The sequence below is a fragment of the Saccopteryx leptura genome, chromosome 6 (assembly GCF_036850995.1).
Source record: "Saccopteryx leptura isolate mSacLep1 chromosome 6, mSacLep1_pri_phased_curated, whole genome shotgun sequence".
Taxonomy (NCBI): Eukaryota; Metazoa; Chordata; class Mammalia; order Chiroptera; family Emballonuridae; genus Saccopteryx; species Saccopteryx leptura.
In genome coordinates, this window is record NC_089508.1 from 156,069,409 (window position 1) to 156,096,279 (window position 26,871).

The following is a 26,871-nucleotide window of genomic DNA, read 5'->3' on the forward strand; positions in this document are numbered from 1 at the left end:
TTCTTAGTTCACAAGTTTATTATGAAAAACACTGCAGTGCTCTTGTGCAGTAACATCGTCTTACAGGAGGGAAAAAACAGTTCTGTTCAAAACAACTCACCAGGTTCTGACAATAACAAAGAACAACATGAGGCTGCGATTTGAGAAAGGAAATAAACTGAGTGCAGACAAATCATACAATTAAACGGTATCCCTGAAAATAAACAAAGATTTCAAAACTACAAGTAGAGGGGAGGCCTTGATACTTACTTTTAAAAATGTTCATTAAGCTCCAATGAGTGTTTGTTTCTATCCTTATCTACAGTCATGCTGAGTAAAGCTATAGCTAAATGGAAGTTAAATTGTATTCACGAGGTGTTAATGTTTACATCTTATTATCTGCAGTCTCTCAGAGAAAGCAAAAGTAACTACAAATAACGCTATGCCAGAAACTGGTTTCTTGACCAACAATGTCGCTTCAGCATGCAATGAACTGGTTCATTCTAAAGTGGTCACGGCTGTTGATGACAAGAGGCTTTGTATTTTTATATGGCACATCTTTTGGTCCGTGTGAAAACGAGTTTTTTGAATGTTAACTATCCTCTGACACTTTGTGGAGTTACTGTTGCTCTTCCCATTTCCATTAGGTCAATATATGGTTCATGGCAATACTGTACAAGTTTAAAATTTCATTACAGGAAGTAGTCTGGGGTACGACGAGTAACATGTGGCTCACCCCTGCGAGGTGCTGGGTCAAACTGCAAGCTGAAAAACAAGATGCATTTGTTGTTTATACTCTCAGACACCAAAGTACTGACAACCAAAATCAAGAACATTAGTCTCTCAAACTTCACACATTTTTTCCTATTCAATGTCAGCTTGCCTTAATTTAACAGAAATCTAACTGTAGCCTAACCATGCACTTAATGATAAGGGTCTGCTAGCTGAATGCCCCCTCAAAGAGCCAAGGTAACTTCAGCCAGAGAGGATACGCTTTTAATGGACTTCCTTATAAGAGCATTGAAAGACAGGCTCTACTAAATAACTAAAATAAAAGTTGTAATTCATATTACGCAAGTTTCTGTTGATGTACTTCAAAATACCATACGTCTGTTTCAAAGAAAACTTAAAAATCAAGTTGGAGTTAGCATGAGCTTTTCAACTCTTAAACCTCCTATTAAAGCTGTATATTCAAATAATGGAACTAATTACTCAGGTGTAGATACTTACAAAGAGTATTTTAGAGTATCATCAAGTTCCATGATTGCAGCTTGGTTACCACAGCGATAGCAATAGTTTGGAGCACTGAAAATCGTTACAACATTCCGGTCATGGCACCAGTTATAGCCCTACAAGGAAAAGAAAGCATATAAAAATATTTTTTACTCCCGTATTTACATAACTAAATGTGACTCCACTCAGAAGAGAAAAAAAGTCTCTTCTCCCCAAAAGATTTAAAAAATATCAACACTGTTTCAGGATAAATTAATAATTTTCTGTGCTCTGCACAACTTTAAAAAATAGCACCAATAACCAAAGAATAAACTGCTGATTAAATATGTGGCCTTCTGTAAATAGCAGTGCTTCACCAGCCTCTTTTATTGCAGTGGCTCTAAACATCACTCAAGAATGAGTATATAGCCTTTCCTTGTAAAGGCAGAGAAATATTCCCAGGAGACCACAACCTTATTAATTCTCTCCTCAGTCACAAGGGAAGATCCCCAAGTTGCACACTGCCCAAGTCCAAGAATAGATATGCCGCTAGTATGTCTGGCTTCACTCTCTCAATCTATTTGAAGTATTGTTCACAAATTTCTTTCCCTGTCTTCAGTAAAGTCAGACTTTATTGATAATCACAGAATTGTATTAGAATTAATGTAAATAGGACCCTAATTTTTCTAAGTATGCTAAATCCATGTTTATGCTAAGAATTGAGCCCATTTCCCCTTTCTTCTTTCAAATCACCTGTAATTCCACCATCCAAAGGACTACTTAAAATATTTGGTTTATTTCTTCCCAAACTCTCCAACACACATACACATTTAATGTATGAAATAACAAAACTGAGTTCATAAAATGTTACATTCCCCTTTCTCCTGCTTCCCACACCTGAATCTTACTTTCCTACTCTTAAATCCCAAGCACTATTCAATCAATAAGAATCTGTCAAATTTATGGTGTGGAGGGAGACTAGACTTTGGTGAGCACACTATACAATGTACAGATGATGTACTACAGAACTGTATACTTGAAACTTACATGTTACTAACCAATGTCAATCAACTTAATCAAAAAATCTCTGAAAACATGTTAACTATGAGTTTCACTGTGATCACAGCTTGAGATTTTAATTCTAGTATGTACAGTATTTATTGAAAACGCTCAGACTATAATAGCAAATGTCAGAAAGAACACATGAAATGTTCTCATTAATATTCATTTAAACTCCCTAACATCTTCCTTCATTAAGTTTACTTAGAAAGCAAATCCGGTTTCAAAAAACAGAACACACCTCCATCACCAACTGGTGAGCTCTAGACACCAACGTGAGGCCATTGGCATGATTAAATGTCTCGGAAATATCTTGCCCAAAGGTGTAACCAGCTCCTCGAGGAGATATACCCCAACCACCACGGTCATCTGGATCTGACCATAGTAAGTCACACATTGGACCCTAAAAAAAAGCAAGTTAAGTTTTAAACAGACTTGTGTAAAAATGGTTAATAAATTATTTGAGTAATTCATCAGAAGCAGCATCCTACTAAATCACATTTTTTAAAGTGGTGTTTGCTGAAAGCAGTAAAAGGTCTTAACAGTTAAAATCTCTGTCAAATAAGTAGGAAACTATTTCCAGATGTCTTTAAGAAAACTAGCCTACATTAATTGATCCCCAATAGCAGCAAACCCTAACTAATTGATCTGCCTATTGTATGTGAATGTCAATGTTAGACAGTATAGTCTGGTAATTAAGGCTGATGCTCTGAAGACAATTACACTCTATATCCTAAGCCCAGTCACACAACTGTTGTGATCTTGGCAGACTCTTTTTTTGTGTGTGTGACAGAGAGAGACAGAGAGAGGGACAGATAGGAAGGGAAAGAGATGAGAAGCATCAATTCTTCATCGCAGCACCTTAGTTGTTCATTGCTTTCTCATATGTGCCTTGACTGGGAGGTACAGCAGATTGAGTGAACCCTTGCTCAAGCCAGCGACCTTGGGTTCAAACTGGTGAGCTATGCTTAAACCAGATGAGCTGGTGTTTAAGCCAGCAGCCTCAAGGTTTCGAACCTGGGTCCTCTGCGTCCCAGTCTGACGCCATCCACTGTGCCACTGCCTGGTCAGGCTTGGCAGGCTCCTTAATATTAGCTTCTTCCGAAGAATGGGGTGGGTAAGAATGCTCACACAGCATGGGTTGTTTTGAGAATTAAGAGAATGTACACATATAACGAACTAAGCTACAATTAAAATTTCCCTCTAAGAAGTTTGCTAAAAAGATTTTATTTCTAAATAAAAGTCAATACCTCATGGGGAACTTCTTGTAGGCGATCAAGTGCTCTGATGTGATCCAGTGTATCTATGGAAGGCGAGAGGCCACCATGTAGACAGAAGATCTGAAAAGAACGGTTTATAATTAACCTCACCTAAATGAAACCTGAAATATTCTGGACTAAGGTGCAGGCAGTAGCCCACATTACTTGCCCCTACTAGTATTTTTATGTTCTGCCACAACCAGGCTTGTCTCCATAGCCCACTGTAAACACTCTTTCTTCCAACCCACTCTAAACTATCAAATACACTTCCTTTCTTCCTGATAAACCACTGCTACTTCATGCAGACTCCACTTCAATCAGCTCCTATAAGAAATTGTTTCTCCAACTTCACCTTCACCATAGACTATTATCTTCCTTCTCACAGATTTTCTTGCAATATTCTTATTTACATCTCCCAGATGTTTCCAGAAACAGTCTGAGAAGATGGATGGGTTACATCTTTTATCCCTGTGGTCCCAAGGCCTGATATAAGGCACTTCAAAGAGGGCCAAGAGGGATGTGAGGGTGAAAAAATAAGTTACTGGCACTTAAACATTAAGAAAGCAGAATACTGAACATGATGAGAAATATAAGTTTTAAAAAGACCTACATACCTGCCCATCCACCAAAGCAGTGAGAGGAAGATAGTCAAAAAGATCTGTAAAATATTTCCAAACATTTGCATTTCCATATTTCCTTAAACACTCATCATAGAAACCATATACTTGTGTGATCTGTCTGCTCTCATGATTCCCTCGAAGAATAGTGATGCGTTCACGGTAACGAACCTGAAACAACAAAATGCCAAACTACATGAAACGCTAGGTCCTTCAAAAACTAAATGGCAATTTAGCAAACCTTCCACAGGGAAATGCAGAGTTCCAATTTTGATGGGAAACAAAACAAAACCCCAGGCCCTTACATCACTCTGAACTGAAACTACCCATCTACAGACATTTGTACCTGGTGTATCTGTCAACCCTATCTCAACTACTAAAAATCAAACTCCTACTACCACCAACTTTACAACAAGAATAATTATCAGCTATAAAACTCCATTCATGAACTTTTTCTAATTCAATGATGTTTAGTAAAATTATAGTTAGATAACAACCATCACAATCCAATTTCAGAACCTTTCTATTATCCCCAAAAGATCCCTCATGCCTATCTGCAGTCACTCCTAACTCCCACTCCCAGCAACCACTGATTTACTTTGCTAACATTTGCTTTGTCTATAAATTTCATATAAATGTCATCACACAACACGTCATCGTTTGTGCCTGGCTTTTTTCACTTGGCAGAGTATTTTTGAGGCTCATCTGTATATGGATCAGGGTGTGTTCATTTTTACCACTGCGCAGTATTCCATTGTATGGCTAGACCACATTTTATTTCTTCAGTTGCCAGGTGAATGGATACTTGGAATGTTTGCAGTTTGGGGCTATTATGAGTAATGTTGCTAAAATCATTTGCATGTAAGTTTTTATATGAACAGTTTTCATTTCTCTTGGGTAGATTCCTAATAAGAGTGTAACTGCTGGGTCATAGGATATGTTTAACTTTTTGAGAAACTGCCAAACTGTATTTCAAAGTGGCTGGGCTATTTTACATTCCCACCAGCAATGTATGAAGATTCTAATCTCTTTACAAATTCACTAACACTTGGTGGTATCAGCCATTGATGGCTCACTGATGACAGCCATTCAACTGACTGTGACTATAATTTGCATTTCCTGGATGATTAATGAGTTTGAGCATCTTTTCATATGCTTACTTATCTTTTTGGGTATAGCTTGTCCATTTTAAAATTATCTGCTATCTTAGTTATAACAGATTTTTAAAAAAGCAAAAGTACAAGTGTATTTTTTCTTAGTGATGTCTTTTGAAGAAAAAAATCTTAATTCCAATGAAGTTCAATTTATTAATTTTTAATAGATTTTGCTTTTGTTAGTTTAGCATAGCTAAGAAATCTACGCCTAACTCCAGGTTACAAAGATTTTTTCCCCAATGTTTATTCTTCAAGTTTCATAGTGTTAGCTCTTGTATTTAGGTCTATGATCAATTCTGATCCATTTGTATGGTATAAGGTATCTAAGTTTGTTTGTTTATTTATTTGCAGATGGATACCCAACTGTTCCATCACTATTTGCTCATTTCCTCTTCCCTCTATTTGCTGGGTAGAGCTGTCATAACAAAGTACCACAGCCTGGGTGGCTTAAACAACAGAAATGTTTTCCTCACAGTTCTAGAGGATAGAAGTCCAAGACCAAGATGAAGACCTCTCTCCTTGTCTAGTCAATGTCCATTTTCTTCACAAGTCTCATTATCTTGCCTCTGTATCTGTGTCCCACTCTCTTCTTAAAGGACACCAGTCATATTGGATTAGAGTTCCCTCATATGACTTTTAACTACCTCTTTAAAGGCCCTATTTCAAATATAGTCACATTCTGAGGTACTAGGGGTTAGGGCTTCAACATATGAAATTTGAGGGTGGTAACAACACAGTTCAGCCCAAAACAGCTTCAAACATGAATTCTTATTGGAAACATTCATTTCTTCGCTAAGCACTGGAATTCATCCTCGGCTTTACAGTACAGGTTAGCTTGTAAGGCTGCTCTCGTAATATCTAGAGCAGGGGTCCCCAAACTACGGCCCCGCGGGCCACATGCGGCCCCGAGGCCATTTATCCGGCACCCACCGCACTTCCGGAAGGGGCACCTCTTTCATTGGTGGTCAGTGAGAGGAGCACATTGACCATCTCATTAGCCAAAAGCAGGTCCATTGTTCCCATTGAAATACTGGTCAGTTTGTTGATTTAAATTTACTTGTTCTTTATTTTAAATATTGTATTTGTTCCTGTTTTTTGGTTTTGTTTTGTTTTTTTACACTTTAAAATAAGATATGTGCAGTGTGCATAGGGATTTGTTCATAGTTTTTTTTATAATCCGGTCCTCCAACAGTCCGAGGGACAGTGAACTGGCCCCCTGTGTAAAAAGTTTGGGGACCCCTGATCTAGAACATGCGGCCCCCTGAGGCCTTTTATCTGCCCCCCCCCCCCACTGCCGTACTTCCGGAAAAGGCACCTCTTTCACTGGTGGTCAGTGAGAGGAGCATTGTATGTGGCGGCCCTCCAACCAGTGAACTGGCCCCCTGTGTAAAAAGTTTGGGGACCCCTGATCTAGAGCCACTGTAGAAACCTTCCATCATTTAATCTAACTCTTATTTTACAGTGCAGGGAACACACTCCAAAGATCTGTGTAGCACTTTACATGATTCAGACTAGTAGCTTCGCAAACACATACAGTATATTAACTGCCTAAACTTCAACTCTTGCCAAAACCACGTCTTATTGGTTCTCCAGTACTACAAGTCTTTGGCAGCCACTTTACCTTTCTGCATATTATTTAATAAAATCTTCCCTCCAAAGTAAAGTCAAACAATTTCTTTTAAGGGAAAGGAAGAAGCCTATCATACTAAAAGCTACTTACCATTTTGTGCTTTACCTTCAGGTCTTGTACACTTCCCAAAGCTATCACTGGTATAAAGCAACTTGCTTTAATTATCATTTTTACTGTTCTAGATTATCACGTCACGTTTAATGACTGCAAACTAGTCCACTGAGATAAATCATAACTGATATTCACTTAATGTTGGATATGTAGGTCAATTCTTTTCCTGATATTAAAAATACAGTAATGCTACAATTTATTTTCATATAAATAGAGCTCTTTTCCTCTTGAATTTCTAACTCAATAAAATTTTTATTATAGGATTACTGTGTCAAAGGATATAAACATTCCAACAACTGATATGTTCTGTTCTTTAAAACAATCCCAAAGTAATCTAGAAATGTATTTATATTACCACACCCCAATTTGTTGATCTAAAATTTCTATTTGACCAGGCCTGTAATATTTCTTCAAATAAACAGAAGTATTCTCTTTTTTAAAGAATAACCTTTTTGTTTTTATTCTGTACTATCCCCTTACTCAGAAAGAAGACAGAGAATCCCAAACCTGAATACCTACATTCATAGATTTGGAGTTTTATTCTAAAACCTAACAGTCAGATGGACAAAATCACATACCCAGGACTATTTTACCCAGTTTAAAAAGCCCAGACTTAAAATGGAAATTACCTTAAGAGCTACAAGCAGAGTAACTGTTTCAACTGAATAGTATCCTCTGTCAACATAATCTCCCATAAACAAGTAATTTGTATCTGGTGACTTGCCACCAATTCTAAACAGTTCCATAAGATCATGAAATTGCCCATGCACATCTCCACAGACTGTGACTGGACATCGAACCTCTTGCACATTGGATTCTTTTGTCAGGATTTCTTTAGCCTACAGATGAAAAAACAAAACAAAACAAAACCAATATATTTGACATTAAACAACATTAACATAGATATGTTTATTTACCCTTAATATATAGCTTAAGGGGCAAGTTCAAAATAAGATGAAATTGCAGGCACTTATGATCCTGTTAAAGTAAGAGGGCAAGACTATTCCATTGGTTATCTCTTCCCTGGTTCCTAGAAAAAAGTGTACCAAGATGCATAGCGGGGGGAGGGGGGGAACGGTGATAAGTGGGGATGGAGACCTGACTTGTGCTATAGAACTATGCACCTCAAACCAGTACAGTATAATTTTGTTAGCCAGTATGACCCCAATAAATTCAACAAAATATATTCTTATCATTAGCATCAGAGTTTTTAGGCCTATTAGTTGCCATCTAAGTAAATATATTCTCTAAAGAGAATATATTTATATTATTAGCAGCTTTATAAGGCTACTGAAAATGGAGCAAGCCATTCAAATTCCTAGTTCCTTACTGTTGGAGTCTAACCAAAATGCTGGCACTCCAGGATTCCAGGCTAGGACGAGAGGATTCTTAGTTCTGCCTGATTTTAGTTGTTGAAAGACATTAAAATTTTATATGTACATTCATGTATTTTTTATACTTTATACCAAAATATAAGCTTCTTGTTTTACAATTGTGGCTATTCAATATACCAGGTTTTATACTGCTTTTAGAAAACTGTTTGACAGCATATGCATTCCTTCATATAATCACAAATTCAAACATTAGTTTTAAGGGTAATGTATCTCTCAGTACCATTTCATAATCATTCAACACACACTTATTGATCATTTACTAAATGCCAGAAACTGTAAAGAGATGGTCATTTAGTTGCTGAATTATCTGAGTGACACTATAACCAGGCCCAGTGCTAGCCACTGCAGGTACGGTCAACAAGATTAGTCATTCCCATGATGCGGTAGGGCCCACTAACAAGTTATTAAGTAAGAGTACAGACTGTATTAAATGCCATGAAAGAAAGAGTAACTGGTGGTGGCCACTTTAAATAAGGTATCACAACAAACCAGACAGCCCCCCAAAACACAGTAGAGCTGGCGAGACATAAAATAAAAGCAATCATTACAAAAGAAACGGCCAAGTGCTAAGACATGCTAGAGTAAGCAGCAGTGTTCCAGGATCACATGCCCTGAGACAGCTAGGAAAACTGCCTGAGGTCCAAAGAATGTGTAAATTACAGAAAGTGGATGAAAGTAGGAAATGAGAGGTCTAACACAGGCAGATGCAATCCTATGTAGAATATTTTAGGAGTTAAGAGGGAAACATTAACATGGCTGAAGCATAACATACAAGAGTAAAGGGGAGGGTCTACTGGGGTGGGGCCATGGTAACAACTGCCCTGGTTTTAACACTGAAAGTCCCACATCCCAGGAAATGTCTCAGCTGCACGCAAACCATTACAATTGATCACCCCAAGTAGGAAATGTAGGGGGGAATGAAGCATGGATAGAGATCGAAGAATAAATCTAATTAAAGTGGTATTAGAACAAAGATGCACCAACAGAAAACATGGTAAGTGAATTTAGTATCATATTTCGGAGGTAAGGCTATAAATGTGGACATCTGAGATGGAGTAGAGCTTAAAGGTCACTAGTATCCAGGGACCACTCCATGGACAAGTCTTATCCAGTCTCTTTCCCAAACAAATCCATCTGCTTCTACCTTTTTTTTCCTACTACCTGGTCCAAGCCACCATCATCTCACCTGGATTACTGTGCTGGCCTCCACACTTATCTCCCTGTTTCATTTTCCTGCCTCTAATCTATGTTCTATGTAACAATCAAAGCGACAATTTTAAAAAATGTTCACCAGATTCATTTACGACTGCATGCACAGCACCTTGCTAGAACAATATCTGAGCTGTAGAAGGCACTTCATATATATTTAAGTGAATCAAGAGCTTAAATCAAGGTCATCTTCAGGGAAAGCCATGGTTATCTCCCAGCACATCAGCACAAGTACAGTCCTGGAAATTGGTACCAAATTCTTTGGAGAATAAAGAAATAACAGCAGTAAGGAAAGATGCCCAGCTATCTAGGGAGAGGACAGAAGCCTGAACAACACAGGGAATTTTATCCTTGAGTAGAGAAAGACAGAATCCACCCATCAGGGAGGGCTATCAGAAAAGGTGCATGACTTCCTCAGAGAGCACCAGATTTCAGTTAAGGCAAAAGAAATTTGTTCTGAGAATGAGTTAATGGTGACACTTCATTTATTCAATCAACATTTCTTGAGTAGCCCCCCCTTCTACATGTGACCAGCACTATGGAATAGTGTTCCAGATGTACAGTGGGAAGCTGGGTCAGGGAAAGGAAAAGCACTGCAACACAGGTGGTGAAATGACCAGAGACTTGTTGCTAATGAGTGTTTGCTCTTCATATTTTGAGTGACAAACAAGTATGACAAGGACTGGTTTTAAGGCTGGTAACCAACCTTAGCACATTAAAAATCACTTACTCTTTTTAATGTAAGTAAGTAAATAAACAAACATATAGGTCAAGAAGCCCAGGCTTCTCTTTCCCCAATTAAGTAAGAATGTCTGGAGGTAGAACCCAAGCATTGATAATTGTTTTAAGGCCCTGGCAAGGTAGCACAGTCAGTTCGAGTGTCATCCCAATACACCAGGGTTGCGGATTCCATCCCCAGTCAGGGTACATATGACAATCAACCAATGAATGCATAAATAAGCAGGACAACTAACTACTGATATCTGTCTCGCTCCTTTCCTAAAATAAATAAATAAAATTTAAAATTCTCCCCTCCCCACCCCATACTGGTGCTCTCAAATGCAGCCAAGTGTAAAAATCATTATTTTCAAGCTGTCAAACACTCTGGGGAGCCTATTTCAGTACATCCACTAACCAGTGACATACAAAATTAATTCTTAATTTGATTTAACTTTTTTTTTTTTTGACAGAGAGCGAGTCAGACAGACGGACAGATAGGGGCAGACAGGAAGAGAGAGATATGAGAAGCATTGATTCTTTGTTGCAGCACCTTAGTTGTTCATTGATTGCTTTCTCATATGTGCCTTGACTAGGGGGCTACAGCAGAATGAGTGACTCCCTGCTTAAGCCAGTGACTCCAGGGTTTCAAACATGGGTCCTCTGCATTCCAGTCTAACGCTCTATCCATTGCACCACCACCTAAGTCAGGCTAACATTTTTAAATGTAGAAAAAAATACCCAGTGTCTCAAAAATAGATATTTTTTAAGAAATATAAATAATCCATATCTCTAGTGTAATTCCAACCTTCCCCGATTTATTATTACTAAAAAGTGGAAGGTCACTTGGCATATTCTATTACTAACTCTGGCATTAATCCCATGTCTAGTGTTTTCAGCACCTACTACATATGTACTAATGAACATAGCTATGAATGAAATAATAGGTCCTACTTCAAAGAAATTTGCAAAAGGTTATTGATCACTTTCAGCAATTCAACTCCCAGCCTTAGGCAAAGTAACCACCAATAGCATTCTGATGTATATCCTTTCAAAACCTTGTTTATAGCCTGACCAGGCAGTGGCGCAGTGGATAGAGCATCGGACTAGGACGCGGAGGAACCGGGTTTGAGACCCCGAGGTAGCCAGCTCGAGCACGGGTTCATCGGGTTTGAGCAAGGCTCACCAGCTTGAGCCCAAGGTTGCTGGCTCAAACAAGGAGTTACTCCGTCTGCTGTAGCACATAAGAGAAATCAATCAATGGACAACTAAGGAACCGCAATGAAGAATTGATGTTTCTCATCTCTCTCCCTTCCTGTCTGTCCCTCTCTCTTACTCTCTCTGTCACAAAAAAACCCCCAAAAGCCTTGTTTATGTTTATACATTTTAATACATATTATATGTCTAAAGAAACATAACTGTATATATTTAAACTAGAAGTAGTATGTTCAGCAGTCTGCTCAAAATGCATATATAGACCTGGTTAATTTCTCATAGTTAAGGTGACCAACTTTTTTACAATGAAAAGGAGGACAAAAATAAATTGAAGAAAACAATATCATAAATAAAAGAAACATTTTATTGATTGCAACAATACACTATAATATAAATCCATCATAAAAACATTTATATATTTTATATTGTAATTATGCTTACATGCCTATTAATATCTAATAGTAATTGTGAGAAAAAAGTACTCATTTAGATACAAATACGTCACATCACACTCAATGGATCGACTCTGCATCAATCAAATACGGACATTTACAGATTGGTCTTCCAGTATCAAAAAGGAGGACATGTAGGATGACAATTGGTCACTTTATCATAGTAGGTGTAGAGTATTCCCTGAGGAGTGATAATACCTTCAGGGAAGGGTGGTTGCTGCTGCAACGTATATCCTACTATTTGCTCCCTTGTACACATATGCAGGCACATTTCCTGAAAGAAGATACTATAAAGTGAACTTATTAGTATATCTAGTAGTTTAAACTTTCTTATGTTGACACTACCAAATTGTCCTCCAAAGGGGAAAGGGAAAGGATACTGTATCTATAAAGTGAACATCTTAACTTCTAAAACTGAGAAAGTCAAAGCTTTCTTCTCTTGCTACCAAATTTCAAACCAGAACAATTTTAATTAAATACTGGAGAAAATAACAGTATGTATCAGATGCAAGAAAGTGTATTTTAACAAGAAAAATCCATGCTTACAAAAAAGTCTTTTTTTTTTTAAGCGAGAGAGACAGAGAGAGGGACACACAGGGACAGACAGACAGGAATGGAGAGAAATGAAAAGCATCAACTCATAGTTGTGTCACTTTAGTTGTTCACTGATTGCTTTCTTATATGTGCCCTGACCCTGGGGGTTCCTGCTGAGCCAGTGATCCCTTGCTCAAGCCAACAACCTTTGGGCTCCAGCCAGAGACTTTGGGGTTTCTAACCTGGGTCTTCAGTGTCCCAGGCTGATGCTCTATTCCAGGGGTTGGGAAACTTTTTGGCTGAGAGAGCCATGAATGCCACATATTTTAAAATGTAATTTCGTGACAGCCATACAACGACCTGCGTATGTTATGCATTATCCAATAAAAATTTGTTGTCCCAGAGGACAGCTGTGATTGGCTCCAGCCACCTGCAACCATTAACATGAGCGGTAGGAAATGAATGGATTGTAATACATGAGAATGTTTTATATTTTTAACATTATTTTTTTTTATTAAAAATTTGTCTACGAGCCAGATGCAGACATCAAAAGAGCCACAAGCCATAGGTTCCCGACCCCTGCTCTATTCACTGCACCATCACCTAGTCAGGCCAAAGAACCAGCCTTAAATATATACTGATACTTTTTTGGGGGGTCTCAACTTACCAGCTCTGATGATCACTATACCAAAATACACCCAAAATACATTATCACAGAACACCAGAATATCAAAGGCTGTAGATGGCCTTATTAAAGATTATTTTACAAACAGGGAAACTAATCATAGAAAAAGAGAGGTGTGAGAGAAGCTGTCCTACCTTCTAAGTCCCAGAAGCACCTTAATGGAAACCTGCAACGGGGTCACCTAATGGGATCTCTAATGAGTTATCTTAAGATTGAGCCTTCAGGCCTTCCTTCATCCACCATCTGTTTCAAAGGCAGCTATACAACTTCAACTCTCTAGTTTAATACTCAGAGTAAATGGTAGAACCAGACTTTCAAAGTAACAATTAAGATTAGAGATTTTAAAAAATTTTAGGAACTACCTTTTCACTCTAATATTCTGACTACTATAAAGTCTCATGTAACCTGAATTATGCACAGAAACAAAAGCAAAACATACATACCCACAAACTTGGGTTTGTTTTGTTTTGTTGCGAGAGACAGAAAGGACAGACAGGAAGGGAGATGAGAAGCATCAATTCTTCATTGCGGCTCCTTAGTTGTTCATTGATTGCTTTCTCATATGTGCCTTGATGGGGGGGGGGGGTTACAGCAGACTGAGTGACCCCTTGGCTCAAGCCAGCAACCTTGGGCTCAAGCCAGAGACCACTGGGTCAGGTGTATGATCCCACACTCAAGCGGGTGACCTCAGGGTTTTGAACCTGGGTGCTCTGCGTCCCAGGGTGACACTCTAAACACTGCGCCACTGCCTGGTCAGGCCCCACAAACTTGTTTCTGCTTCCCCTAAAACATTTTTCCAGACCTTCAAATGCCTCAATTAACATTTGAAAAAAACAGAGATTAAGTTTTTTAAAAGTTGTGTAATTAGCACTATATTGATTTCTATTTATTGGAACCTTCTTGAAATGCAGACAAATGGTAAAGACTGAAGTGAATGCATTCAAGGAAAAAAAGATTTAAAATGAAACTTCCTAGAACATGGTTAAAATGTGAATAGGCTATTTCATTAATTAATAAGAGCTTATCACAGGCAACCATGTGACATTAAAATTTTATATATACCATTCTAAAATCCAATTTAAAGAGTCATTTAATAAAAAGCAATCTTTAGGGATATTAATTTATTATCAACATCCTCTCTCAGCATTCTGAGTTCAGATTCAGAAAACATACAACTTTTTCAATCTACTATAAAACAAGCAGGTATAAGGCGAATGACCTATATAAATTTGTTCGACATTCTCAGATATAGGTCACTCCAACCATCATAACATGAAATTACAAACAAAGCAGACTTTAATTAGACCTTACAGATCATCCAAGGCAATTTTTTTCAAGTAAAAAAAGAAATAAAAATGAACCAACAGATTCACCAACCGATTAGATATTAATTTCCTTAAGGATACACAATAGCAGTATCATTTCTATTTAATCTGTTATCATAGGAAAAGACGTAACACATTTATGCTGTTTTACTAAATCAAACATTTAAAAATACGGTATGATTATAACTATGGAAAAATTCTTTGTATAAAAAGACCAAAAAGGCCTGACCGGGTGGTGGCGCAGTGGATAGAGTGTCGGACTGGGATGTAGAGGACCCAGGTTCGAGACCCCCGAGGTTGCCAGCTTGAGCGCGAGCTCATCTGGTTTGAGCAAAATTCCACCAGCTTGAGCCCAAGGCCGTTGGCTCCAGCAAGGGGTTACTCAGTCTGCTGTAGCCCCACGGTCAAGGCACATATGAGAAAGCAATCAATGAACAACTAAGGTGTTGCAATGCGCAATGAAAAATTAATGATTGATGCTTCTCATCTCTCCGTTCCTGTCTGTCTGTCCCTGTCTATCCCTCTCTCTGACTCACTCTCTGTTTCTGTAAAAAATAAAAAAATTAAAATTAAAAAAAAAAAGACCAAAAAAATTTACAATGTTAAAAGAGATTGTTTATTTCAGTGGTGAAACTTTAAGAATATGGTTGTCTTAATTCTACCACACCAACAAAACTATTTTCATTTCTTTCAGTTCTGCCTACACATAGCTCTCATGTCTGCAATTGGTCAATGTCTCGTTTTGTGTCCTAAGGTCTCATATTTACTAGCCCACTTTCCACAGCAATATAATGATATTTTAAATCTTCGGTATAATATCCTCCAGAACAAATCTATGTACATACTATTATTTGAATTATTTCCTGTCAGAAAATTTTCAAATGTGGAATTACAGAGTGAAATAGTATGACCAGTTTTTCGTTTCATATGTACTATACAACTGGATTATGCTTTGTTAGTGGTGGACCATGGAAAAGGGGTTGCTGCCTCTGAAGGAGTAAACCAGGACATGTTTATATACTTTGCTTCCATCCACCCACCGAGGCCCCTGGATCTGTCCACTCTGGGGGAAGACCTTCTGGCTAGATCCTACCCACTGCTATCCCCATTTGGACTGACTTTGAGCCTCGGAACAACCTTAGCATGATGTCTTAACCTTAATTAATCACCTTATATAGTCAATGGGCTGAGTCTGACCACTTCTGGCATGGACTTGCTGCACCCCTTGGTACAGTTTAAGAATCAAAGAGCTAAGTGCTACCAACAAGTCATAGAAACAACAGACTATAGGTTAAAACAGGGGTCAGGAACCTACGGCTCGCGAGCCAGATGTGGCTGTTTTGATGGCTGCATCTGGCTCACAGACATATCTTTAATAAAAAAAAAAAATAACGTTAAAATAAAAACATTCTCATGTATTACAATCCATTCATTTACTACTGCTCATGTTCATGGTTGCGGTGGCTGGAGCCAATCACAGCTGTCCTCCAGGACACCACCAAGTTTTTATTGGATAATGCATAACGTGCATAGGTTGTTGTGTGGCTTTCACGGAATTACATTTTAAAATATGTGGGGTTCATGGCTCTCTCAGCCAGAAAGATTCCTGACCCCTGGGTTAAAACAAAGTAAGACCTACCAAAAAAAACCATCTACTCGGGAAGAGTTCATAGAATAAAGCAAGTGGCCAATTCAGTTACCCCTGGCAATTCAGTCCCAGCCATTTCCAGCAGCACTGCTTCTATGTTTATCTGGAGTGAAGCTTCCATCTCCCCACTGGTTTTAATTCAACCACCAATTGCTTGGGTTATAAAGACCAAACTGTCTCCTGGAAGCTCAACTTCAATGCTGAATGCTTGGATTATAAAGATCAAACATCTCTGGAAATTCCAAGTTTTGTGAAGACCTGTAGAATCTCTTTTTTGTGGATGACTTTTAAATATACTGTGCTGGACATTCCAGTTTTCGCCAGGTACTGGTTAAAAGAGATGAGATGGGTCTGACCAAGTGGTGGCGCAGTGGACAGAGCGTCGGACTGGGATGCAGAGGACCCAGGTTCGAGACCCTGAGGTCGCCAGCTTGAGCGTGGGCTCATCTGGTTTGAGCAAAAGCCCACCAGCTTGAGCCCAAGGTCGCTGGCTCCAACAAGGGGTTGCTCGGTCTACTGAAGGCCCATGGTCAGGGCACATATGAGAAAGCAATCAATGAACAACTAAGGAGTTGCAACGTGCAATGAAAAACTAATGATTGATGCTTCTCATCTCTCTCCGTTCCTGTTTGTCCCTCTCTCTGACTCACTCTCTGTCTCTGTAAAAAATTAAAAAAATAAATAAATAAATAAAGAGACGAGATGGGCCCTGGCCAGTTGGCTCTGTGGTAGAGCATCAGCCCAGGCCTGGCATATGGATGACACGGGTTCAGATCCCAGTCAGGGCACACAGTAGAAGCAACCATTTGGTTCTCTACCCCTCCCCTTTCTTTCTCTCTCTCCCTCCTGAAGCTATAGCTCAAAGGGTTCCAGCAAGTTGACTCCAGGCACTGAAGATGGCTCCATGGCCTCCCCTCAGGCACTAAAACAGCTCAGTTGCTGAGCAATGGCCTCATATGGGCAGAGGATCTCCCATTAGTGGGCTTGCCAGATGGATCCCAGTCAGGGCACATGCGGGAGTCTGTCACTCTGCCTCCCTGCTTCTTAAAGAGAGAGAGAGAGAGAAAGAGAAAGAGATGGGATGATACTCAGAGTCATTTTCTGATCAATGTTCTGGGAGGCACAGAAGGTAAAATGAAGGCCCTGAGAAGGGCCCACCAACTAGCAACCTGAAACAGACAAACCAACCCACTGAAGATCCTGTCATAGTTTTAGATGATTGGTTTTCCTCATTTGCAAAGTGATCAAAGCGTTCTAGCCACATGCAACCAAACACACCAAAAATTAAGAAAAGACTAAATTGTAAGGGAAAGAAGAAAAGGACAGCCTTTATTAGCAGAGGTGTTCCAATGGTTTAGCCAGTCCTTGGTTGAACCTTAGAAAATGGACAGTGTCTCAGCTCGCTCACATTTCATGTTGTTTAAATGCAACAAGCATTTAAAATGTAGTTTAAGAGACAATCAGTGTGTCTCACATAAATGGTATACCTGTGGTTTTAAATCTGTGCTAGACTTCATCAAAATGTCTCTGGACAAGGAGAACGAGAGAAGAGAAACAAAAGGACACTAATCCATCTGCCAGTAAAGCTAACAATAAAGAGACATTGGTCAATTGCTCTGGCCTTGATAAATTTATAAACTGAGATCATTATTGTTTATGCTTACAGATGTTAACTGGAAAAGTTATATCTATATGCACAAACCTTTTCTTCCTTTATTTAAAAGATATTAATTGTATTAAAATGGTTTGCATGCAAGAGTGCACATCCATGCTAGATTATGCCCAATTTGTTATGCAACAATAAATGGAAGACTACACCCAGTCTCAGCTATTTCAGATAGCAAATGTTATCTCCTGATTTAACTGGCACTGTTCAGAGCTCAAACTTTTTATTTCATGTGTATTTACTACTAGCTATTTCTCCTTTTATACAAACTGTCCACACTTATTCTTTGAGTAGCCAGAGTTGGATAATATCTTGATATTATTTTTCTATTAAAAATCTGATTATTAATTCTAATATTCATTGGAACTCTAGTTCAAATTAACAGTTCATACTCTAATCACAATTGAGTACATCTTCACTAATATAGCCATAAAGACATGAGAAGCTGAAAAATTGCAACTTTTGAATTACTTTCCAGTTTAAAAAGAAATGAAGACATTTAAAAATTTTTAGTTTTTAATTTAAAGCAAAATAAATTTGTAAGCAAGAACACATTTTTTCAATATCATAAGAGAATTTCACTTTGCTTTTAGAAAAATAAAAGTAGTTTTCTTTTGATTTTCATAACTGCAAAGTTTTATGGTTTATGATTAATTAATATATATGGCTAGATTCTTAATTTTGGTGTGATACATAAAAAGTAGGTCACATTATTAGCTCTGGAAGTAAATTAATTTGAGTTAATTATCTTCAATTATCAAACCTTTCTTACACTACCCATCCTTCATTAAATATACTAAACAGATGCCTCTATTATGTTATGAGACAATTTGGTCTTCTTTGATTAAAATCTTTATAATTATGCCTCAAATAATCATCTTCACCTCTCACCAAAATGAATGATCGTTTTCTTTAAAGCCATGTCTCATGTGCAACAAAACTGCCTCTATCTTTACCAACCAATCTACACATGTGCATGAATTAAACATTCCCAATCATTCTGCAGAGGGGAAAATGTTCATCTACTAAATTGAGAAATGCTGCTACATGCATAGTTGCTTAAAAATTCTCACAGCAATTTATCAAGAACTAGATTCAACCACTCTGGGACTGTTTCCTCCCTCATCTGTAAAACATGACTTGGCCTAGAAGGCCTTTAAGGTTCCTTCCAACACTAAAATTCTACTCCACCCTAAATCACTTCTTAAGCCTTTTTATTAAAAGCCAGAGCCACACAAACAAAATAGATGGTGGGCACTGCTGCTAGTTTACAAATGGTGGGTGGCACAGAGATAAAACTCCCTCGATCACAACTAGCACAAATGTTCTAAAACCTTTCCTATTTCGAGTTTACAAATTCAACCTCCTGACTAATATGAAATCCTGCTATTAAGAACAAAAATAAACTAACAAATCTCTATGATAATGCTATTTAAACAAAGCTAAATACTAAACACTAGTAATACATTTAATGGGGGCTTAAAATTTTTGGTTGAATTAATTCCATAAACAAATGAAGTGTCACATAGTTAATAGCATCAATGATACTTCATAACTTTCATCAACTACACTCTGTATATGACTCTAGCTAGGTAAACAGTTTCCCAGGAGCACTCTAAAACAAAGGTTCTCAACCTTCTTTCAGCACCACCCCCCCAATAGAAGTGTAAAAATTCAGATCTGTAGTAGTAACCAAATGACTAAGGCCGAGGTGGAGATATGGAGTACCATAGTAACTGGCCAGCTGGTCCTGTACATTAGACACACACACTTCTCCATTAGGCCTTGTTCATCCATTCCAAACCACAATACCAATATATAACAAGGCAATAGCAACTCTGTATTGAGAAGAAATAAAGCTGTTAACCCCAGATTGTTACTTTGTAGTTCTTTCAGATACTAACCAATTACTATCAAGCCAGAATTCTCTATTCCTGCCTCTCCCTACTTCTGCTGCTCCAGAAGCTGAGAGAAAAGCTATTTAGCTAGACTGGTAGTGGTGCACTGGATAGAGCATCCACCTGGAATGCCAAGGTTGCCGGTTCAAAACCTGAGGTCACCAGTCTGATTCCCTGTCAAGGCACGGACCAAAAGCAATCAATGCACAAGTGGAATAACAAGATTATGCTTCTCTCTCTCTCACACACAAACAAAAAACCTGTTTAAAACAACAATAAAAGAAAAATCTTTCCCCTTCCTAATTCTACTCCAATTCAGATCTCACCTGCATAAGAAAGTACAGATTGAGGGTTTTTTTCAGATAAGGATGGTAATGAAAAATGAATAAAGAAAAAACCTGGAGATAAGAGAACCAAATCAAAGTAGAAAGGGAAAAAGAGGGTGAGGGAAGTGCCACACAAAACTTTTCCTCAGCATCCTCAAAAAGACCCGTGCCCACCATTATTTCAACCCAAACCCAATGTCTACTGGGTTTCCTACCTTATCTCCTCTAAACTAAACAAATACTCCACACAAATTACAATGAGATAGGGAAATATTTGCTGTCATAAAAAGGGACACCAGACTGGTGATAAAAATGTTACCCCATATACTCCTGCAGTGCTCACCACTCTTTCTGCAGCATGAGTTTCACCTTAGCCCCCTGCCAGTATTTGCAGACAGAGAACTCTTGACTCTGAAAAAACAAAGGGAGAGTTGGTGGATCTGTGTATATGAATAGTAGGACTGTTCCCCTTTTCAGTGTTTCCTTATGAAGTCAACTCAAAACCGACTGTACTACTGCATTATGCCTGGGAGATCAAGAAACACACAGGCACAAACAGCTTTGACTGTGGAAGCTATTAGGACAAAAAGAAAAGGCATTTTACAAGTTGTAATAAACAATATAACTATACGTTAAGCTTTATTAGAATATTTTAGAGCTTAGTCTATGGATCACAAATTATGCTGATAATACATAAAAAATAAACTGAAGTTTTCACCTCACTAATCTTATTTGAGGGGCAAATGCAGTTAGCCACATCCAAAACTGAAGAACAATTACTGTTTACTCCTCCAGAGCAGAGTGAAACAACAGTATATGACAGAAATAGGGAGCCTTCAAGCATCAAAGTACAACGAATTCTTTATTTTACAGAGCTGTTACTCTACAATTCAGTTTGGCCCCAACTCACCTGCATCTTTCATTATTAACACTACCTAAGAAACAAAAAACAGAGGCTGTGAAGCAAGGCTAGAATATTGGTCTTAAAATCCGTAAGTCTAGGCAATCTCAATTTAGCCCTGCAATCAATAACTTTACCTTTCTGAGCCTCTGGTTTCTATTTATAATGGAGGACAATAACTGTGTCATAAACGTAAGAGAACTGTGCATGTGAAGTATGAACATAATGTTCTGTATCATGTTTCCCTGTCAACAATTTGTTCTCAATATTCAACTTACTTTTATGTAAATGAACCAAACAATGTTTTAAATCAAACACATATGCAGGCTAGCAAAAACAAATTACCCACTTCATAAAGAAATTTATCCTTGGTCAAATATTTTGCAGCTCATCTGATTAGAAGGGGTTTTCTTAATTCATGTTCACATAAGAAATGTTAGGACTAAGGGAAGTTTTAATGGCTGCATTTTATTTATAGTGCTTGTACAGCAATGGAAAATAGCACACCCAGCTAAAGAACTGCTTTGAAAAAAAAAATCTGGCTATCAAACAACATTCTCCACAAGTTTGGTAAGAACTGAAAGCACAAAGCCAAAAACCAAACCTAAATTAAACCCCCAGTGAAGTCATATAATAAAAGACTGTTTTGCTGTCGTTAATGAGAAAGCAAGTTGGCACTAATATTTTCCTCTGATCTGTAGATAGAAACATACCAGTCCAGTTATACAGATACGGTAATGTTACTGACTATAGAACTGTGCCTGAGAAAAAACTGCATTCACTCACTACAAACTTTTAAACAATCAATAAACTATGATCTCCCAAATGACAAGGCATAGTGCACACATACAACCTTGGCTTTGATATAAATCTTAATCATATATTGGGGGGAGGAGCTTGACTATTAATATAAAAACCACGTTCACCCTGTACAAATTAAACACTTGGCTCTGGACGGTTAGTTCAGTTGGTTACAGCAGTTTTTTTGTTTTTTGTTGTTTTTTTGTGGCAGAGACAGGGAGAGTCAGAGAGAGGGACAGATAGGGACAGACAGACAGGAAGGGAGAGAGATGAGAAGCATCAATTCTTTGTAGCGGTTCCTTAGTTGTTCATTGATTGATTTCTCATATGTGCCTTGACCTGGGGGCTACAGCAGACCGAGTGACCTCTTGCTCAAGCTGGCAACCTTGGGGTCTCGAACCTGGGTCCTCCACATCCCAGTCCGAGGCTCTATCCACTGTGCCACTGCCTGGTCAGGCACAGCAGTGTTTTTCAATCACTGGTCCGCCAGAAATTTCGTGCCAGTACTAGTAAGAGTTAACCACCCTGATGTTGTGTGAAGATTATAGACTCAATGATTATAGACTTGATAATCTTCACACAACATTAGAGTGGTTAACTCTTTTGCAGACTCACAGGAAATTTCTGGCAGACTGGTATTGGTCCGCACATCTGAAGTTGAAAAACACTGAGTTAGAGCATCCTCCCAATACATGAAGGTTGTATATTTGATCCCCAGTCAGGACACATACAAGAATCAACCAATGAATGCATAAATAAGTGAAACAACAAATCAATGTTTCTCTCTCTCCCTCCCTCCTTTCCTTCCTCTCCAAAATCAATAAAAATAAATACACACTTGGACACATGACCAGGCAGTGGCGCAGTGGATAGAGCGTTGGATTGGGATGCGGAAAGACTCAGGTTCGAGACCCCAAGGTTGCCAGTTTGAGCACGGGCTCACCTGGTTTGAGCAAAAGCTCACCAACCTGGCTTGAGCCAGGGGTTACTTGTTCTGCTGGAGGCCAACGGTCAAGGCACATATGAGAAAGCAATCAATGAATAACTAAGGTGTCGCAATGAAAAACTGATGTTTGATGCTTCTCATCTCTCTCTGTTCCTGTCTGTCTGTCCCTATCTATCCCTCTCTCTGTCTCCGTAAAATAAATAAATAAATAAAAATTTTAAAAGTTAAAAAAAATACACACTTGGATTCTCTGCATTTGAACACCTACCCATTGTTCCTTGTTGATGGGATACCATAGTAATGACTTCTGCATTTTTAAGTTGTAATAATCTCTTATGGTAACTTTTACTATTTAAATATTTCAATCATATCAGACATTTTCAGGTACTGTACACATATATAAAAGGTTTTAAAATTATCACTCCTTTTCATAATCAGAGAAATTATCAACTACTACCAAAGAGCTATTTCCAACAACAAAAACTATTGTACTAATAAATATTTACCCTCAAGATTTTCAAAATGCATAGCTTTCCCCAGATGTGTTATGGGCCATACAAATATTAATAGTGAAAAGAGAGCTCTTGTTTTACTAGAACAGGGGCCCCCAAACTTTTTACACAGGGGGCCAGTTCACTGTCCCTCAGACAGTTGGAGGGCCGGACTATAAAAAAACCTATGAACAAATCCCTATGCACACTGCACATATCTTATTTTAAAGTAAAAAAAACAAAACGGAACAAATACAATATTTAAAATAAAGAAGAAGTAAATTTAAATCAACAAACTGACCAGTATTTCAATGGGAACTATGCTCCTCTCACTGACCACCAATGAAAGTGGTGCCCCTTCCGGAAGTGCAGCGGGGGGCCACATGCGGCCTGCGGGCCATAGTTTGGGGTCCCCTGTACTAGAAAGACTTGTACAAAAGATTATTCCAAGTCATGTATCCAAACTCATCCCACATACCTAAAAAGCCCCTTCAAATCAACTTACTTTGGAAGGTTAATGTAATACCAAAATTTGAATACAAGCTAAAAACAGTGTAAAGGCTTGTGATGATACCCCCCAAAAAGATACATTTCTTGGAAACTTAATACCAAATATTATTTCATCTCTTTGGCTCTAAGAACAAAAATCTGGATATGTTGGGAGAGCAGTGGAGATCTAAGCATAAACTGATTAATCCTACTACACCTTAGTTTTACAAAGATGTGAAAACCATGACCATTTACTAGAATGCACCAAGCTTCAGCCACTCCACAATAGCATCAAATATTTCTTCTATAGGTCTCCCTCTATGTCCATGTTCTATTTACTACTGGTTTCTAACTAGGTTCAAGCTCCTTGAGAATAAACATGATCATTCTGCACTGCTTTTCATTCCTCTCATAAGAGTAAGCGATCTTGAATATCATTAGTTTTACCTTTTTTTTTTTTTTAACTGATTTGAGAGGAGGAAGGGAGAAGGAGAAAAAGAGAGGAAGAGGGGGGGAGAGAAGCACAGATTTATTGTTCCACTTAGTTATGCATTCATAGGTTGATTCTTGTATGTGTTTTGATCAGGGATGGTACTAGCAACCTTGGCATGTAAGGATGGTGCTCTAACCACCTGACTATCAGGCCAGGGCTGCAACATCTGTTTTAACTAATTTATAAGCAAGAAAATGGACCAAGTGAAGTGGTTGCCCCAAGGTCAGTCACAATTATTCACTAATGTCCAGATGTAATTCAAAGTCCCCTGATCTTCCAATTATATCATTACCTCTTTTCCAATATCTTCTACACAAATGACTACTTATCTACCTAAATGCTAACTCAAAAGTCTTTATGTAAACTACCGAATTCTAAAAATCATCACTTATGGTACCTAAAAATTAAAACCTGTTAATACACATTAAATAATTTTTAAAAGCCTATTTTTAAACCTTTAAAACAAATACCACCCTCATCTGATACTAGAAAATTAAGGGTCAAGAAGCTATCATCAAGATGTAGCTCCAATAGATGATGTGTCACCTCATCAACTAGGAGAGTTTTGTTCAGCCTTGCAATAAATAAATCTGAATTTGACTCACTTAAACTGCAATTATTTACAGCATAGTTTATTTAAAAGCCTATTTTAGGGGCATATACACCAAAATCATTCATTTGATTTTCAAATCAAACCACCAACAAACCAGCACTAATACAAAATGCGTACATGATATTCCACAATTCTGTATTAAAATAAAACGCTGCAAGGTTAATTTTGAAAAGGGAAATTAGAATGGACTTACTAAACTACAAGATTCTATCTTCAGCCTGTGATATAAACACTAAGCACAATGTCTTACAGAAAAGGCTCAATCTACAGCAGGGGTATCCAAACTGTGGCCCCCTGAGGCCATTTATCCAGCCCCCGCCGCACTTCAGGAAGGGGCATCTCTTTCATTGGTGGTCAGTGAGAGGAGCACATTGACCATCTCATTAGCCAAAAGCAGGCCCATATTTCCCATTGAAATACTGGTCAGTTTGTTGATTTAAATTTATTTGTTATTTATTTTAAATATTGTATTTGTTCCCATTTTGTTTGTTTGTTTTTTTTACTTTAAAATAAGATATGTGCAGTGTGCATAGGGATTTGTTCAGTTTTTTTTTATAGTCTGGCCCTCAAGGGTCTGAGGGACAGTGAACTGGCCCCCTGTGTAAAAAGTTTGGGGACCCCTGATCTACAGCTATTACTATTAATACATACTACTACTTAAAGCCACAAAAATACAAACAAGTAACTTTTCCAACAAAGATTCAGGATACAGAATTTGCTGCTCTTCCAGTTTGTTGCTCATTAAGTAAATGGCAAAATGCCAAATACAGTAGGCTGAGAAAAGGGTTCCTTTTACACTACCCAATTTGAGTCAGCGTATAAATCATAGATTCCAATGACACTTGATTTCAATCCCAAAACTCCTTATATAGTGACTCACCAAATTCTCCATTTCTTCAAACTACGAAAAATAAATTCTGTTCCTCCCTACAACTATCGCCATGACCTTCGTAGAAAATTAGGTTAGAGATTTTAAACCTTTAAAAACACTCCTTTAAAAAGTCTGTGGAAAACACTGCTTGGTGAGTTTAGCACAAACTACCCAAGATGATACTGTACTAAAGCTTCAGATAGGTCCTGGGATCTGGCATATACAAGCTTGCCTTTCGGAGTATCCTCTGGACAGGTTTGGAGCTGAGAATTAGTCCTGAGGCCAAGCAAAAAGCCTCTTTACCCACGTCACATAGAGTCCCCAGGCTCCATCCCAGGCCACAGAACCCGAGTCCTCTTACCTGGATCTCAAATCCGTCCCCAACCCAGGGTCTCCGGTCCCACAGCACCCCGCCCGACAGCAAGGCCCGGAGGCTCCGAAGCCTCGGAGCTGGGTGAACGGCGCCATTTTAGGAGGCAGTGGCAGCGACAGCCAATCTCTGCGCGAGAGACAAGGGGCGCCGGGGCGCCCGGGAATCATCGCCGGGTCTCACCGCGCCGGACACCGGTGAAGGAGGCTCGGGGAGCCTGGGCCGGCGGCCTCCGCCATGTTGCACCCTCCCCAGGGTCGCCTCCTTCTCGGAGGGCTCAGATCACCGCGGATCCCGAGCCGGTGTAGCTCACCTTCTCGCAGAGGCTCTTGACCTGGGGCTCCGAGAGCTGCTTGCACTCATTCAGCTGCTCGATCCACTGGTCCAGCTCCTTGGTGAACACCTTCTCGTCCATGATGCTACACCGCTCCGCGCTGTTCCCGCGCCGCCGCCCGCACACGGGCCACACGCACACGCCGCCGCCGGTTTCCGGGGTACTTGTGTGGTTACTGGAGGTTGCTCGGCGCTAGCACTGGCCGCCTGCCCTCTTCGCCGTGCTCGGCCACCGGCCGCTACCGTCCTCGCTCGCTATAGCCCGGGAGCTCGGCTCTCTGTAATGGCGGCCACCGGCGTGGTGACGTCACGCCCGGCGGCAGGAGGCAGCGGGGTGCGGAGGGGTAGGAGGGCCGCGGAACGAGCTGCGCAACTGTAGAGCCAACCCTGGTCAGCAGCCAGACCCGAGAGGGGGCGAAAAATCAGGGGCCAAGACGCAGGCGCAACAGAGCCGGCTGGTAACTGGCACCTTC

The 26,871-nt window shown here is 39.1% G+C and overlaps 1 protein-coding gene across 1 annotated transcript; it reads right to left on the reverse strand.

The window, feature by feature from the left end:
* Positions 1-26,871, reverse strand: PPP2CA (protein phosphatase 2 catalytic subunit alpha). Its single transcript, XM_066343557.1, has 7 exons — positions 26,379-26,871; positions 7,651-7,860; positions 4,124-4,297; positions 3,501-3,590; positions 2,492-2,653; positions 1,210-1,328; positions 1-744 (listed from the first exon to the last, which is right to left on the reverse strand). Exons 1-7 carry the CDS (start codon positions 26,478-26,480, stop codon positions 672-674), a joined length of 930 nt encoding a protein of 309 aa, XP_066199654.1. The 5' UTR covers positions 26,481-26,871; the 3' UTR covers positions 1-671.

What these genes read in the sequence shown, in the direction of transcription:
- PPP2CA (XM_066343557.1), bottom strand. Translation starts at nt 26,480, where the DNA reads ATGGACGAGAAGGTGTTCACCAAGGAGCTGGACCAGTGGATCGAGCAG. An exon ending in TCAAGAGCCTCTGCGAGAAG is followed by an intron (nt 7,861 to 26,378) that starts GTGAGCTACACC and finishes TTTCATCTGTAG; the next exon opens with GCTAAAGAAATCCTGACAAA. An exon ending in CTGCTTTGGTGGATGGGCAG is followed by an intron (nt 3,591 to 4,123) that starts GTATGTAGGTCT and finishes CGTTCTTTTCAG; the next exon opens with ATCTTCTGTCTACATGGTGG.